This window comes from Oppia nitens, unplaced genomic scaffold, assembly GCF_028296485.1.
Source record: "Oppia nitens isolate AA-2021 unplaced genomic scaffold, nextdenovo-longstitch-racon4-pilon3 scaffold1_pilon_pilon_pilon, whole genome shotgun sequence".
Classification (NCBI taxonomy): domain Eukaryota; kingdom Metazoa; phylum Arthropoda; class Arachnida; order Sarcoptiformes; family Oppiidae; genus Oppia; species Oppia nitens.
The window spans coordinates 3,358,827-3,376,808 of NW_026533199.1; the positions used below are offsets into that span (position 1 = coordinate 3,358,827).

Below are 17,982 nucleotides of genomic sequence, written 5' to 3' on the forward strand. Positions count from 1 at the left end.
ATTATTACAACAAATACTGTATATAATTGTTGACTAAATTTGATTGAATTAATCAATTGATTATATAAATTGATTTCATATATGAATGTATGATTCAATTGAATTAATTGTTGTCTTCAGAGGTTTCCTGATATGCAGACAATGGTTTTGTTTGGATCACTTGAATGACAGACAAAATGTTTTATCATTTGATAAGCAGATCAAAGTAAAATTGATCTCAGATTTGGTTCAAACCATAATCTTTAGCCGAAAACTTGTGTTTTGCAGTAATTATCGGACACTAGTCTTCAAACATATCCGACAACAAGTGCTCAATATTTGTCCGAAGTTTGCTTCATCGGTAACCGGCATTTGCGCTGTCAATGAAATCACCAAAACTAATGTTTTGCTAAAAATAAAGTTGAGATCTATTGATCACCAGTTGGTTATTGACAAGAGTTGGTTTGTTTTGATTATGACAACCGATTTAATCAATTAATTAATATACGGTAATTGTATTTATTATTAGGAACCGTCGCTTAACAGCGTTGGTATCGCTTCGGTATGAAGTGGACGACAACTTTTCATGGCTGTCCACTTTAGGTGGTGCCTACTCTTCACTCGGTGAATACGATGTCAATTGTGTTAGTAATAAATAATTGTTAATTATTTGGTTTGAATCTCATTTTTATTCATGAATTTTATTTATTAAAAAATTGCATCAAATATTTAAAGGCTATAAAAGCGGGACAGATATCAGTATCGCAGTTACGTTTGGCCGGTCTTACGGGTGATCCAAATCTGGTGGCAAAATGTGGTATATTTATGGTTTATAGTCTGTGTCAACAACACAGAAGATGGGAAGCAATAAAACTAATCCGAAGAACTCTATACCCATTCATTACTCGCATACAGTTTTGCGACCAAACACTTAAAGCTATGTATTCAGCACTTTGTTATCGTATTAAAAATTATTATATAAATTAAAGCAATTATTTTAACTATAAAATCAGTTTATATCAAATCTACAGTAATTTTTAAAATGTTTATTAGACTACATTTTATATAAGGATTTGAGTTGAAACTAAATAATACTTAACTTAAATAAAAATAACATAAAATATAAAAAAATATAAAGCATTAAAACATAATTATTATATAATATAATTAATAAAATAATAATTGATTTAAAACATATTAAAAAAAACTTTTACCGTTTAATAAGTATTAAAATTTTTAACTAATTAGACACTGTTATTGGACTCAACAATAATGGGAACATGTATTTCATATAAAGATTTAGTGACCAAAAGCATTGTAAGCGGATCTGGACATCGATGTCTAATAATAGTATTTTTCGGGTATTGGTAGTAGTAATCAAACATAAAATCTTTGTCGTCATTCAAAACAAGTTTAAGTGATATTTCTTCCGATATAAACGTATGTGAAAAATGTAAATCAATTGTGTTTTTCAACAGTATCTTCAAAGAGGTTGTTGTGAAGCTTTTGATATGAATATCTCTTTTGCAATTTCGAGCGAATGTTTTTCAGCAAATGCTTTATCTTTGAACTCAGCCTTAATGTTCTCATCGGTAAAAAATCGATTGATTAGCCAATCATCAGATCCAGTCTTTTCTAATAATTCGCTCTCAATTTTCCTAATCTTGCTTTCATTTTCTTCTACTTTGGCTTCGAGAGTGCATTTTTGATCAGAATAATGAAGTTTCTGATTATACAGTGATTGTAATGGATCTGATTTAGCCATTGAGCTCATCTCATAGTCATCGTTGGCCATTGTTTTATATCTTTCCATATCATACTTTCGAAAAAGAAGTCTTAACTATAAGAATATATGAATTTAATATTAGATATCAATTTATTAATTACAATAAAAACCATTTCTTACATCAATTTTCTTTAAATTTGATTCACTTTCCATAAGTTTTTGTCTTAATTCAAACCTCTCCTCAAACAATAAGTCCAATGAATTCTTGACGGAATTCAAGAGTTTATTTGAATCATTCTTAGCATTGATGACATCCCGCGGAACCGTATTAATAGTTAAACGAAGTCTTTCACATTCACTTAATAAAATAGTATAAAAATTAAATTATAGTAAATTTAATGCTCATTAAGTAAAATGTTTTTACTTAGATTAATACCAAAAAAGTAAATTATTTTAAGTTTACTATTGGATTACACAAATAGAAAAATTTTAGTTTTGACATAATCTTTTGAATCTATAAACTAATCAATACTTATGATACAAATAAAACATAATTTCCCGGTAAGTCAGTACTGAACTCAATTATAACAGAATACTGTATATTTTACTATTGTTTTATAATTAGTTTGTTATGTAACTTATGTTTATTATCCAATATTAGTCACATTATTCATCATAATAGTAAAACTCAAGAATACTTAACAAATAAGTATTATCTAAATAGAGACTAATTATTCAAATAAATATATATTCAATATATATTGTTATTGTCATTAACTACCTGTATATATAAACACTTTATATAATATTAATATATTAAATCAATTGTAATTATATTGAATCGTTAGTTGAATGTAAATTTCAATGAGTCGATTCCTGAACCGTTACTTAACAACATTGTTAGCGCTTAGGTATGAAGTGGACGATAATTTTTCATGGCTGTCCATTTTAGGTGGTACCTACTMTTCACTCGGTAAATACGATGACAATTGTATTAGTAATAAATTGTTACATCATTTGGTTTGAATCTCATTTTATTAACAAAAATTGCATCAAATATTTAAATGCTATAAAAGCGGGACAGATATCAGTATCGCAGTTACGGATGACCCAAATCTGGTGGCAAAATGTGGTATATTTATGGTTTATAGTCTGTGTCAACAACACAGAAGATGGGAAACAATAAAACTGATCCGAAGAACTCTATACCAATTCATTACTCGCACAGTTTTGCGACCAAACATTTAAAGCTATATATTCAGCACTTTGTTATCGTATTAAAAATTATTATATAAATTAATTTTTTTAACAATAAAATCAGTTTATATCAAATGTACAGTGCATTTAAAATTATTTTTTAAAATGCATTTTATAGTAACGATTTGATTTCCAACTCAATAATACTTAAATTCAATTTTCAATATACAAAATTACATAATAAAAAACATTAAAACCTAATTATTAAATATAATATAATTATTAAACCGTAAGAACCATTAAAAAGTGATATTTAGTAAAAGTTTAGTTCAACACAATATATAAAGAAATCAAATGATGAGCGCAACGAAAGGATTTTCCTTTAATATTCTTCATTTGCGGTGTCATTGAGTATCTGTTGATCGTCGGGACTCTCATCGGGAACAGCAAACCCCTCTTCAGTTGCGTATAAAATCTCCAGAATCTTATCTGTAATGACATTCTTCTCTTCGTTTTCATTGTTTTGACACAAGACTTCAATGTCTCTCAACTTTCCGTAATAGAAATCCCGTTCGCGCTCTAAGCTGTCGATTGTAACCTTCATTTCATTCATCTAATTATAATTATAACAAATACTTTATTACCGTAAATCAAAAATCAATTAAACATTAAAATAACTAACTCTTGTATCCAACTCTTCCAGTTTTTGGACATCAATTGAATTGTCCGTATGGTCGCCGCCGTGAGAATTATTTTGAGTACGTCTTACAAAAGCTGGTTTGTTAGTAATCACTCGATTCGGTGCCGACTTTACAACCGGTGCTCTTGCAGTTGAAACAATACCTCTTTGTGGAGGCATTCGTGAATTCAATGTACTGGCAGAACCAGTATTAATATGTCCGACTTGACCGGAACCGATGACAACTCCAGCCCTGGCTTCCATTGCATTGTAATCTCTTCCATCGTAGTTGGAGTCAAAGAACTTTTTAAACCATTGTAGAAACTCAAAGTTATCCTGAAAGCGACCCTTTACCAGTCGATTGATGAGCACTTCCTGATTATTTTGGATCAAATCATTGGAATAATTAGTAAAATTATAAGTAAAATGTATGACAATATGTCAAACCTTATCGCATCCAACTTTCTTGAAGGCTCCCTGAAGAAGCTTAAAATTTTGTATGTATTCGTGCTCTAAATTGGTCCTGAATTTCACTTTCTTTATAACAATAGATCCCGGAAACAACATATCCATAAAATTACAATAAGCAGCACCTAATCCAATAAATGCAATCATTAAATAAACAAAATTGTTAATCAATTTGCTAATAATATCAATTGATTTGCCATTGAATGACAAACTGAGCGACAAACCGGAACAGAGCTCTTCAATCTTCTTATAACTGGATTGAAGACAATCGTTAACCCAATTCAACATTTCGTGTCGACTCATATTCTCTGATGTGGCAGAAGTGGCGTAAACATTGACGCATTGGTAGGCCTGTTGGCCGGACATCATATCACACATTCTTGTGGCTAAAGAGTAATTCATTATTCATTAGTTTTTTCAAAACTATTATTTATATCGATTGCTATCAAATTAAACAACTTATGTCTCGACTATTAAATGTCAATAAATCACATCATTTGAAAGAAAATACAGATTTTTTCAGATGAAATCATCTTAAAAATAATCAAATATTCTTCTTATGAGTCAAAGAAAAAAAAAACAAATTATCTCAAAGTCAGAGCACAACCCATGAAGTAGGCGTTTAAACGGGTTTTCAGTTCAAGATATTGTGAGGCATCGGTGTGGGAGACCTCAGGAAGTGATGCCAATGAATGGCAAAAATTAATAAAAAAAACTTAATGACTATTCATAACAAAATCAATGACTATTTTACATAATATTAGACAGTCTTTCAAACAATACTTTTCAATCTTATGTTATGTAAGCATAAGCGCCGGTATTATTATCTCAAAACTTAATGAAACAAAACCCATGTCATGACATGTCATCAATTGGATGGGTTGTCACATGTCATCAATTGGATGAGTTGTCTCATTGACCACAACTCGCATTAAAAGTCATTTGACAATTGATTTCAAACACAAATACATGTTTATAATGATAACAATTGATAGCAAACAATGTAATTATATAACAAAATCAATTGACTTTTCATACTTACATCAAATGAGCGATTATTTCAGAGAAATGACTTCAGATATTAGTGACAATTGAGTGTTTGTTCAGATGATTTCAATTTGGATGTCAATTAAGATTTCAATAAATTTGATGTCAATTAATAATATTGTTTTTGATTCAAATGAGAGCAACGAAACCAATGCTAAGTTTATAACAAACACTCAAACAAATCAATGAATCATTCAATAGACTATTCACTCAAACATTCAATGCTTTTAGTATTCAAACCAATCACTCAATTGAGCGCTGCCTTTGAAATCAAATTTCAAACATTTATTATTAAATTTATTGACTGTTAATAAAGTATAACTAATGCAAACATCACTGTTAGGTAACTATTGTCTCATTTTATTTCATTGTACAGTAAGTTATTTTTTCAACAAAAAAAATTATCTCAAATTCATATCATAGTTAAGCAACGGTTAGAACAGTATTAATATAAGCAATAAAAAGATTTGTATTTGAATTAAAATTGAACTTAAAATAAACAGACAATTATTTAACAATACTGTATAATAGTATAATAATTTATCTTTTGTTTTACTTTAGTTTTTATTTTGTTAGTTAACTACAATATATAATAATAAATAATAATAATAAAATTGTAATTTGTTTATAAACTATATCCACCTCTAAAAAATAAAAATTCATTATAAAAATCTTTTTTTTTTGCTAACAATGACATCATTTTATTTCAATATTTAAATTAATAATACATAAGTAACAATAATGTAATATTCATACAGTATTACAGTATAATTATTTATAAAATACAATAATTATGTTAATTTTGGTTTAATTTAAATCATTTTCAATCTCATCTGATTTGAAAACCGGTGTCAACTTAACCATTCGTACGCTTCCCGATGTGTTGACCTTAAGAGTCAGGTTCTGGTCATTGGATAACTTTCCTATTAATTTGGAGTTGTCGTACAAATCGTATACATTATATAATGGTTCAGATGGTAGTCCAGCAATAAGTGATGACAATTTAAACGATATCTATAAAAATAAAATTTTATTTATTAGAAAGCAATCAATTATTCAACTTTTTTAAAAGTTAGTGATTTCTAAAGAATTGTTTAATTAAATAAAATTATCAAAAAATAATAGATTATATTTAAGGATAAAGTCATTGTATTTTTTGTGGTTTCATAGGATGTACTGTAAGATTATGTAGTGATAAAGTACATCCTTTACACTAAGTTTAGACAAACATAACATTTAAATGTATATAAAAAATGAATTAAAATAATTTGATTTATTTAGAGAAATTGCCCAAACATTTGACTTACAATAAGAGGTGTTCCCAACACAACCCTATTTAAATAGACGATAGCATACGTGTTCACTCCTTTAACAATTGGTGTCATCGGCTTAACCCACACTTCAATTCCGCTTTTCTATAGAAAGTAATTACATTGCATTTTATTAATTGATTTCATATTTTTATTTAATAATTAAAAAATATATAGTTTTATCGCTAACCGAGTGGACTCTTGTGCCTAGAATTCCAAGTTTGTCCTGATTTACAGCTATTATATCCCTATTTTGCAAAATTTCTTTATATTGTCCACCAATTGATCTCAAGTCGTTAGACATTAACAGAGGCGCCGACCAAATGGCCCACAAAGCCATCTGAGCTCTACTTTGCTCTAAACTAAGTCCAAAATTTCCTAAAATTAGATTATTTTCACCAAAAATCAAAAATAAATTAGTTGTAAATGCTATATAAATAACTTTTAACTTCACTTTTGAAGTACCATTTAAATTATTTTGTCATTCAAATTATTTATCAACTTTTTAATGAAAAATTTGCTCAACTCATCAATAAATTCATACAAATGTTGCTAATATTAACTAAGATATTAAGCATTTAAACTAATTTTATGRGATATCTTCACCGAAACTGCCGTAAATGTTGATAAAACTCCAATTAAAATCTAATCTAACTATTTGTATAATTAATTGATTAAAATTTATATAACTTAATGCCATTAAACACCAATTTATTGAATGATTATTAATCTCAATATATATATAATAATATTATTTGCAGTATTACCTAACCTTGTGTTCTATAGTACAAACTAAATATAATTAAAGGGAAATATAATCAACTAATCAACACAATTATTAATTAATAAATTAGGACTAAATTTAACTACAAATGCTATTTTAAGTTAAATTATATTATTAATTTGTTGTTAAATTATTTTCTATTTATAKATATATTTCTTTAATATAGAAACTAATTTTATTAATCGCTAYAAATATTGTTTAATTTGAATGGCCGACTAACTTAAATAGTTCTTCAATATAAATTAATATATATATATATATATTTATAATATAAAATAAATTGATATATAAGACATACCAATGATTAACATGTCTGGATCATTCCAAGCTCCTGGACCTACAAGTTATTATATAATGTATATGTTTCGCATTTTTATTATTTATAATAATATATTTTTGTTTTAAATTTTGCAAAATTTATCTCAAATATAAATCTCAATAAAAAATTATATATTATAATTACCAAATATTATATACTATATAATATGTGTATCTATTATTGAAGCAATGATATAACATTTTGTGCATATATTAAATTATTGTATGTTTAGTGAGTTTGTTTTCTATAGCCATATAAATACATGTAGTGATCAAAAGTTAGGGTATATAATAAATAATTGATAGTTTTGAGACAACAAATCTGGCAATAATTATGGGTTAATTAATACGTGAAAAGTTGCTTTCAATGCAAGATTCTTGACATGACTTTTGGTCAACTTTTTTAAAACCCATCCTTAAACCCGTTCCTAGTTTTTGGTGTTACCGTTGAGACAGTCATTAAAATGCTTTCAATAAACGCTTAAAGCTATAAATGAAAAGCCCTTTGAAATAGTTTTGAAAAACTTAAGGAACGTCTCTACCAATTATGATATGTCCCGACTTTACTATAAATATATATATATATATATATATAGTACATGTATAGTATATATACATTCTATACCCCCTTTGTTCACTAAATGTATATCCAATAAGTGTTGAAAATTACATTTCAAATATTCATTCAAAAGGCTATACACTTTATMTACAGTCTGACAATTTTTACAACTACTAACTTATAAATATATATATATATATTGTGTGTAAATTATTACAAGTTTCATATCAATAGTGTACACATTTTATAGCCTAAATATTTGCTATTTTTGTTAGCTTTAAGTCACTTCACTAACAAGTTCAACGGCTAAACCTATTTTGAGGGGACCTTTCACTTGAACCCTAATTTTTACAGTACAGTGTAGTATAGATACTGTACGAAAGTTATAGTATTTTAGACATACAGTGTATGTATGTATAGCCAATAGCGTGTTAAACAACCATACTGTAGTAATAGTAGTAGACTACAGTAGTAGTGCAGTATATCTATTTAATAAATTACCTGGAAACAAATATTTCATAGTATTAAGTTTTGTTGTTTCTATTTAGCAATCTTAACAATTTTCTACTATTTTTAAAATGTATTTATTTGATACTATCAAACATATGTGTGTAATAGTATAAATTTAGTACAAACTTTCACTTTCACTTTAGTTCAATAGCAGTCAATAATATATGAAAATAAGTTATTTATATTGATTTTTAAATTATTAAATGATTTTTTATTAAAAATATTTATATTATTCAACTAAATTAATTTAATTAAGATATTTATTACTATTTTATTAAACAAATATGTTTTCGAAATATATGTTTATATATCTATCAATAATTATATCAATTACTTTCAAATTATATCAAGTAATTTGAAAAAAATATTTTCAGTCAAATACCAAATATTTCAATGTTGTTATAATTAGTTTAATTAGTTTTTATGATTTTATCAAACATTTGCTATGAATTAATTTCATATTTTGATTGTTTGTGTGCATAAAGAAATCAATCAAAATCCATGGTTACCATAATAGAGGATAATATCCTTTAGACTATTATTAATCATACATTCAGTTAGATATCAATAATATTTAAATGTTATATACAATATATATATGATATAATGTTTATCGATAGTACAGTATTAATAATATTCTTTGTTTATTGTCTTTAATATTATATACTTTTGTTTGATTATTGTTGGGAAGCACTTGAAAAATTTCACTAATAGATAATTTTATTAGCATTAAATAAATAAAACTTATTAATATTAGGATTAATATATTAAAAGTTGGACTCAATTTTAAGTTAGAGTCAGCATTATTGATATTTTAAAATCTGAAACATTATGATTGACTGATCAATTGAAACTTTTATACAATATCTATATAACTACAATATTATATAGAGTTAGCCCAGTAATGGTCTATCATTAACCACTAAATTGAATCTCAAATGGTTTGCAAATAAGCAATAAATGAATAGCAATTCTGTGCGTTTCAATGGCTATTGATTTGCTGTCAATGACTCAATAACTGTCATTATTTTGACCAAAAAATAAGTAATTAAATGAAATGAACTAAAGCTAATGCCAATTAAATAAATATTGCAATTAATAAACTTAATAATAACTTATCTGATACCATGATATTTAACTAAAACGTCTTGATATTTGGCATAGAAATCGATAATAGATGTAACACTAGTCCACGAATCCATAATATCGTCAAAATTTCGCCAATAATTGCAATATTGAGCTATCCTTCGATAGTCAGGATTTTGTCCGATTTGATAGGCGGGCCAACTGCAGGCATATACTATGGCACGACCTGTCCATTAAAAACAAATATTTATTGAGCACTTGTATAGTAGGGTTATAGGGGTTAGAGTTTAAATGACTGATTTTAGCGATAAATGAGAGTCAAATCGGGTGTGTCTTTACTGACCGGATGAGTTCAAAGCGCGACTCATTTCTGGATACATGTTTGTCATGTTTTTTGTGTCCGCATAACAACCGTCCAGTTTTAGTGAGTCGACCCCCCATTCAGCATAGGTCTGTGCATCAATGGTATCGTAATCAGTGCCATCCTCTCCTCTCGCACCGGGATATCCGCCGCATGTTTTTGTACCGACGTCTCCATAAATTCCGAGTAATAAACCTTTGGAGTGTACGTAATCTGCCAGTGCTTTGATGCCATTTGGAAAGCGTTTGTGGTTTGCAACTAACCGTTTGGTCACTGGATCTCTAGTCATTTCAGTCCAACAATCGTCTATATTTACATAGTTATAGCCAACCTCTTTATAGCCATCAGCCACCAGTCTATCGGCAATATCTTTATACAACTGTTCACTAATGCATTCATTCGGGTAGTTATCACAATCTATATTACAAGCGAACCGTTCCCACGACATCCACCCCATCGGTGGCGTCCGTACTAAACCATTGTCCAGTGTTTTGACTAATTTCAAGTCAATCAACCAAATAATTGTCACTATTTGTAACAATATATGCATTATTTAACTCTTTATATAAATCTTTAAATATATACTAATTTTTAACTAATAAATAATCCAATAATTAAAATATAAAATATTAATATAATATTTGGAAACAATAATTACTGACAACTTTTACTAAACAAATAAACTAATAAACTGTGATCTTATTAGAAACCAACTAATGATTGTCAGCTCATATCTAATCAAAAAAGTCTTCATTTAAAGAGTTTTAGTATTGAAGTATTGATAAAATAATTATCATTTTTATTTACTAATAATATTAAAACTTATAAATTAGTTTCAAATGACTTGTTAAAATTTTTTTATTTTATTTCATTATATATATATATATTTTGTTATAATATATAGAATATACTCTAAATATAAAATAAATAAATATATATTTATATTATTTTTATCGTTATATAGTTTAAGAAATAATAAAAATAAAATATGTAATATAATAAAGTTATGTAGTTTTGATTTTTGTTTCTTTTTCTATAACATTACAAAATTCAAATGCAAAAAAAATGTAATGAATTACTTGAAATGTGAAAGTGTTGCTCAAAAAAATTATGATAACATATAAACTTTAAGGTATTTTACAGTAAATACAGTATATATTAATCCTTGTGTTTGATCCAAACATTTCAAGGTTTGTCCAATGATTCGCTAAATATAGTTATAGTTAAAAATCTAATAAAATTTATATAAATTTAATTTATTGAAACATGTGTTTCATTTTAAAATACAGTAATATCTAACAAAAATTTTACACTTTATTGAAATTAATTAATTCAATATATAATTTTAATTTGTATTTAGCAAATCATATGAAATCATATGAAATCATATAAAAATTATATATAAATTCCCGCCTGTGATTCAAAAACCTATTGACTCAGCTGACAAAAATATATGTGAATTTTATAGATATAATCTAATCATTAAATTCACTTTAATTTGAAATCCTATGATATTTTGTGTATAATTTTAAAATTATCATGTTCAATCAAATATTGTACATATTTTTTAAGTTTTTTTTGTGTTGAGTATCAGGAAAGGCTAATTAACTATCGCATAAAACTATATATAAAAATAACAATAAAATAATGGATTTATGAAACATTTCTCAAACAATCTAATAAACTAAACTAAAAATCAAGTAATGATAAATGCATGACATTATAAAATAGATTATAAAACTTGATTTGCAAATAAGGAACTGGTATTTTTGGTGGGCATTCATATTATTATAAGTTATAATTTATAAACTCTAATTTTAGATTAATTTTTATCGATATATATATATATATTTGTATCGGTAAAACATATATTTGTTATATTGTAATACATTATTAATATATTATATTAGTTATAAGAAAATAAATACAATATTTTTTGTGTATTTCTATGATAAACAGTTAATTTATAAATATATATATATATATATATTTGTATTTAACTGCAAAACAAAGTGTTTTGCAGATCATCATTACTTTATTAGATTGAAAATATGCTTAAAATATACAAAAATAAACAAAATTTGGAATAAAAATTTACTTTATTAATAATAATGATAAAAATATAATAAATCAAAATAATTGACATAAATAAAAATACTAAATTAAAGGCACATTCGTTCAATTTAATCATATAATGAATTAAATAGTTAATAGCAAATAATTATTTTAATATAAATGAATAAACAAAATTCAAATAAATTGAGTCATTCGCTACAAATTAGTAAAATGAGAGCAATAAACCACCAAAACTTTAAAATTTATTTTAACGACACATTATTTCATTTGTAAACCACTGTTTGCATGCATTTTCGTATCACAGATACAGTACTCTAAAACACCAAACCTTTCCTTTAAATTTTCAACATTTCTAATGTCTTTAACATATATATCGCAAACGTTTAATAAATCGTGTTTCAGATCAATAATTAAAAAATTAGAAAACAATTTAAAAATTTACTTCTAATTAATTCATACAAAACAACTATATGTGAACAGAACAGTGATTATAATATAAATTAAATAATTGGTTAGAAATAAGGCAATCATTCAATTACGCGATTAATATATAATATATAGTAAACACAATCAATAATCAAATATAATATAATAATTGGGTATAAAAGATGAACTCAAATAATATATATGTAATAATAATTCATATTCCTATAAATTGATATAATATATAATATAATAATAATCAATAGTAATAATTATAATCTTAATTGGATTCCGTTTTTATCTCATTCGACAATATCTTCAAAAGTCGTTCCCGTTTTTCGATTTCCGCGTTAAGAGTCCTTTCAAGATATCTTTGTTTGTCGTTGAGATGGTTCACATAAGTGGTCGCTTCGTGTAAAATCATAATTCTTGGCGGCCTTTTCTCTGCGCTCTTAAGTTTTGGGATCTGGTCTTTAAGGTTAACAAATGCATTCCTCAAGTGATCTCTTCGTTTTCTTTCGGAATCATTGTGTTCTCTTCTCCTCAAAGGACCTACTTTTGGTGTCTTTTCACTATTCGAATCATTATCGTTATCATTATCTTCTTCTTCCTCATCATCGGAATGACTTTCTTTGAGTCTGTCATTAACTTTACTTTTGAGAAACTGACTGTTTTGAGCAAACATTACTTTCCGTTCCGACGATACGGTCGATGCCTTTCTTCGGGTCGAAAACTTGCAATTCTTTTGTTCCGAACTATCTTTAGAACAGTTATTACTATTACTATCTAAACATGTCTTAGATTTGATGAAATGTTTGTCATTTCTAATGATGCGAACTGTGGGAACTGTTGGTATCCTATTGTTGGTATCTTTGGGTCCAACTATTGAATTACAACTATTATTATTATTATTATTACTACTAATGGGTGAATTTGCTTTAATAATTTTAATCTTTTTGCCATTTATTTTATGGCATCTAATCTTATTTCCAGATCTCGTCTGAACCTTATGTTTGGGATATATAAGACCTAAACAAATAAAAAACAAAACCAAGACATCAGACAATAGATCTTTAAATAAATCAAATATAAAACACTTACTTTGCGTTTCATAAGTACTCTTGGATTTGCTATTTTGATGACTACTGGCAAATGAACCGCCGTATGAGTGATCGTTAATCAAACTTTGCTTTACTTTTGCAAATGAAGTACTGCTTGAACTCGATTGTGAAGAAGACTCGGCACCACTGCTAAAGTCTTCATCCATTGAAGACTGACTGTCATCCATATCGTCGTTTGAATTGTCACTACTCATTGTTGATAATATGTCAGTAAATGTGTGTGACATCAATGGTGAAGTCGATAGTGTATTGAAAGGTGTATCGGGTCTCGTATGGTTGCGACCACAGATGCGAATAGCATTAGAATTACATCTATGTCTTGAACAGCCAATAATATTGTCTTCAACACACTGTCCCGACCACATACAGTCATGTAAGACATCAGCGTTGTGTAACATTGAGCTTTCAGTCATCGACAAACTATCGCCATCAGTAAAGTCAACCAAATCAGACACCAAATCAAGTCTAAGTGGTGGTGATTGTGGAGGTGTTAGCAAACAATCGTCAAACTTCTTCCATATGTCTTCACACGGAGACAGACATATGTCAGTCATATCTTCAGTGGTAAACTCTTCGGAGATGTCTTTTAGTTCATTTAAGACATCGCAATCAAAACAGGGATGTGTTTGAAATGTGAAAACACTTGAATCAATTCTGACCGGCATTTTGTCTGCAAATGAATACCAAATTAGATGATATTATTTTGCATTCAACTATTGATTTGTATTAAGCGCTCCGATAGTAGACTACAATAATAGCTAAGTCTATATAAAGTATGATTGCGTAACACAAGGGTATAGTCTATAGACGTCTATTTAAAGTGAATGTCTGTCTGTAAGGATAGCTAACAGAGCAATGTATGCAATGTCTCGACTGTATGCCTGCGAAGCCCTCTCTCTATAGCCCACACTTGGCTTCACAGCTATAGGCGTGCGCTGTAGTGTCTGTCCCACACAACACTTGTGCTTTAATACCGGCATAACATATACGTACTAAACGTGTCTCCAATATCTATGCTTTTTAAAGCAGTTCCTGTCGCCTACCGGTGCGCTTCAGTGGCGTAAATGGCATTTGGGGTCAATTTAAAAACAGATGCCATTTATTAATAACAGTAATAATCATTAACTAAACTATTGTCTCTTAAGGTCCACCAAAAAGACAGGTGCTATCAAACTATACGTCCGCCTAAGGCATTACCACTAATATTACGCCACTTTTGGCGCCCATATATCATAACATACACTAATTGTAAACAAATGTTATAATTTTTATATCATTTCTTTGTTTTATATATCGCTTCAAACATATCTATCATTGGATCAATTGGTTTATAATATTTCCAATTAAAGTAAATAATCATTTAATGCAAACATAAGGCACTCAACAAGTATTGCATTTTTTAAACATTTAAAATGCATTCATATTTAAAGGGACTAACTTTATATATATACAGTATATTAAGCGCTAACAGTGTTTGAACCTATGGTTTAGCTATACATACACTACACTATAGCCAACACTTTACCGCTTATTATATATTCATATAATTTGTACATAAATGACATCAAGTGTTGGACTAATCAATAGCTATATATTAGTCAATATATTGTCCGATGAATAGTATTTAAGAGCCAATAGATAGGCGTTTATAGCAGTGAATGGCGTCTCAATAGTCTAAGCACTCATTCATTGTGTACTAACTATAGGCATACGTAAGGCATGACTCTTGCGAAACATGAGACACAAAGAGTATTAAAGAGACAAACATTTAAACCATTTTTTAATATTATTTATAGTCTATAGACTTACCGGTTATCAGTCGATAATATAGTTGACAATTAGGTTAACAAATACACATCAATGACAATATAGTACGGGTTATGACAAACCAATTATAGTCGTTAAAAGTKGACACAAATCACACACAATGTTTGTACAAATGCGKAGAACAGCCGACACACCAAATGCCGGTGCGATTCACACAACACTCTACTTAACGCTCAACACATACCTACCCTTACAGCGCATGCGTAGTGTGATTGGCATTTGGCGCTAAAACGCACGCAAATTGTTTATAGACCTCAACATAGCTTATAATACCAAACCCTAAATACACTTTCAATTACCCGATACTTACATTACTATTGATTACAAACTTTATAATTGCTATTATATTTGTAATAATAACATATAATTGCAATATTAACTAACATTATATATATTTATATATACTGTATATATATTGCAATATATTACTGATCCTCAATGTATGTGACCATCATTGCAATATGACCATGATCATTATGACTATCACCATTAATATGACCATGACCAATTTAGCACAATTGTGCAATATATTAGTGTTTTGTCAATTTGTTAATACTATTAATATAAGTGTTTAATGTTTGGTGTGATAACTATTACTAGTTGTTTGCATTGTGTATAGTTTGGGGTATGTTATGGTATATACGGGTATTTAATGGTATATTATGGTATATGTGCTAACATATAGTATAGATGTCTAATTGTTAGCCTTGAGTGGTTCAGTGACTGTTTTGGCGCCAATTTATTGGTTGGTCTGACAATAGCCAGTATATGACTGAACACTACTTTACAGAACTCTATACTGACTTGACTTCACTTTATTCCACATTAGACTCACTTTTGGCTGAATTCCAGGAAATCGATTGCGACATACAGTGTGTGCTCAACGATAGCATTGAATATATTCATAGTTGTGTTGAATGTGTTGAACACTACTTCAATGCCATCAATACTATCGACGACTGGTTTGGCGCACAACTCAAACATTCAAACATTGAAATGTAATGAATAATTAGTTAGCAATTTATGAGCCAAAGAGTAGTACAGAACTACTTCTACATTGAATGCCATCCCCTCTGTGTTTGTCAGACAAAAGACACCAAATGTTTGATAACAAAGAAATACAATTCAATGCAAACATCGTATTAATAATCGAGACATTGAAACAATACATTGATCTCTGTCTTCAATAAAACAATTGAAATATAGATTTATGATTTAAATTAATATCAAAATCAAAACCCAAAACCAATTGTCAGACAATTAATGGCCCAAAGGGTCGGTAGAAACCAAAGCTGTCTTTCCTTATGCTCTACTGATCCACTTTCAGACACAACACTTGTCTCCCAACAAATGCATTGAAGCAAAACTTTTTATTTCGTCGTTTGATTTAAATTTAAATAAAAAAGTGATAAAAAGTTTGGACACAACAGGTATTAACTCAAGTGTTACTCAATATATTCAATGATAAGTATTTAAGATAAGAGAGAAAAAAGTTATTGAGAAAAGAAATATTACTTTCATTTTCGACACTATTTTTAATGATTATGATATAAATGTCGCCAAAAAAACTTTTATTACTGATTATTAAAAGTAAGTTTATATCATATGATAAATGTTGAGAGTATTTCACTGATTGGTGTGTAGTGTATATAATCACAAAGTGATACACACTATAACATTGTATAATATTTCGGTATATACTGTAAATATATAGTGATATGATATACAATATAAATAAATTATAATTTATTTTTTATATCAAATATATAGTACTGTATTATACTGTATGTCCCAAGTGTTTGATGGTTCGCCTCATTTATCTTATCTGAAAAAACTTCTTTTTTTTGATAATTTTATGACAATTTCATTGAAATATATTAAGTGTATGTTTTTTACAGACAATTGATTAACTTTTTGTATAAAACTTTGTGTTAATACTATCTAAAACTAACTTTTGTTTAGATTAAATACCGCTATAATATTGCTTTTAATGAATTCGTTGAATTGCATATAGAAATAAAAACTAAGTTAGTATTTGATGTAATTGTAGATAAAATATATTTACAATATATCGAAGTTAGTTAACAAAATGGTTAACAAAATTGTTTTATATTTTGTTATATAAGTTAATAATTAGGTTAATATGTTTATAATTTTACGATTCGAGGCTATAAATACTGTACACTAGTATTAGTTAAATTAGTAATTAAATGAATGAATAGTTTTACTGTTATAAAGCTTATGTAATAAAAGTGTGATTTAATAGTAAAAGTAGTTAAAAGCGGTTAAACATTGCATGGATTTCCTCTAAAGTATTCATAAAATTCATGAGAAAAAAGGCGGGAAAGTAGTGATGAAGTGATGGTATAGTAAAGGGAAAGAGAGGCCAACACTGACTGCACTGACTCTACTCTGAGTCAGGAATTTCTGTGAATATAATCTAAAAGCGATTTCCTGTTGAAAAAAGCGTTATGTCTCAGGTCTGGGCCCTATTGATAGGCATTCCTCTAT

General features: G+C 27.8%; 5 protein-coding genes across 7 annotated transcripts; 1 reads left to right on the forward strand and 4 right to left on the reverse strand.

Moving 5' to 3' along the window:
• The first annotated feature begins 40 nt into the window (after window positions 1-40).
• On the forward strand, window positions 41-1,274 carry LOC128966261 (uncharacterized). Its single transcript, XM_054313110.1, has 4 exons — window positions 41-441; window positions 509-623; window positions 715-940; window positions 1,228-1,274. Exons 1-4 carry the CDS (start codon window positions 86-88, stop codon window positions 1,272-1,274), a joined length of 744 nt encoding a protein of 247 aa, XP_054169085.1. The 5' UTR covers window positions 41-85.
• Window positions 1,275-1,448: 174 nt separating this feature from the next.
• Window positions 1,449-2,652, reverse strand: LOC128966262 (uncharacterized). Its single transcript, XM_054313111.1, has 3 exons — window positions 2,594-2,652; window positions 1,886-2,063; window positions 1,449-1,819 (listed from the first exon to the last, which is right to left on the reverse strand). Exons 1-3 carry the CDS (start codon window positions 2,650-2,652, stop codon window positions 1,463-1,465), a joined length of 594 nt encoding a protein of 197 aa, XP_054169086.1. The 3' UTR covers window positions 1,449-1,462.
• Window positions 2,653-3,163: 511 nt separating this feature from the next.
• Window positions 3,164-5,144, reverse strand: LOC128952920 (microtubule-associated protein RP/EB family member 1-like). Its single transcript, XM_054298392.1, has 5 exons — window positions 5,092-5,144; window positions 4,274-4,435; window positions 4,029-4,174; window positions 3,585-3,956; window positions 3,164-3,515 (listed from the first exon to the last, which is right to left on the reverse strand). The coding sequence occupies exons 2-5, from the start codon at window positions 4,425-4,427 to the stop codon at window positions 3,285-3,287; spliced, it is 903 nt and encodes a 300-aa protein (XP_054154367.1). The 5' UTR covers window positions 4,428-4,435; window positions 5,092-5,144; the 3' UTR covers window positions 3,164-3,284.
• Window positions 5,145-5,796: 652 nt separating this feature from the next.
• On the reverse strand, window positions 5,797-11,130 carry LOC128952998 (alpha-N-acetylgalactosaminidase-like). 2 transcript variants are annotated; one of them, XM_054298483.1, is made up of 7 exons: window positions 11,104-11,130; window positions 10,007-10,552; window positions 9,704-9,889; window positions 7,489-7,527; window positions 6,597-6,784; window positions 6,404-6,511; window positions 5,797-6,110 (listed from the first exon to the last, which is right to left on the reverse strand). In XM_054298483.1, coding segments are annotated over exons 1-7 (1,275 nt in total). In that variant the 5' UTR covers window positions 11,105-11,130; the 3' UTR covers window positions 5,797-5,903. The 2 variants fall into 2 exon arrangements, with proteins under 2 accessions (XP_054154458.1, XP_054154457.1); XM_054298482.1 differs by lacking the exon at window positions 11,104-11,130 and having other exon boundaries at window positions 10,007-10,593.
• A 1,593-nt stretch (window positions 11,131-12,723) lies between these two features.
• Window positions 12,724-15,666, reverse strand: LOC128951721 (transcriptional regulator Myc-A-like). Of its 2 annotated transcripts, XM_054296983.1 has the most exons (3): window positions 15,454-15,666; window positions 13,625-14,314; window positions 12,725-13,552 (listed from the first exon to the last, which is right to left on the reverse strand). In XM_054296983.1, exons 2-3 carry the CDS (start codon window positions 14,307-14,309, stop codon window positions 12,804-12,806), a joined length of 1,434 nt encoding a protein of 477 aa, XP_054152958.1. In that variant the 5' UTR covers window positions 14,310-14,314; window positions 15,454-15,666; the 3' UTR covers window positions 12,725-12,803. The 2 variants fall into 2 exon arrangements, with proteins under 2 accessions (XP_054152959.1, XP_054152958.1); XM_054296984.1 differs by lacking the exon at window positions 15,454-15,666 and having other exon boundaries at window positions 12,724-13,552; window positions 13,625-14,936.
• Window positions 15,667-17,982: the final 2,316 nt, after the last annotated feature.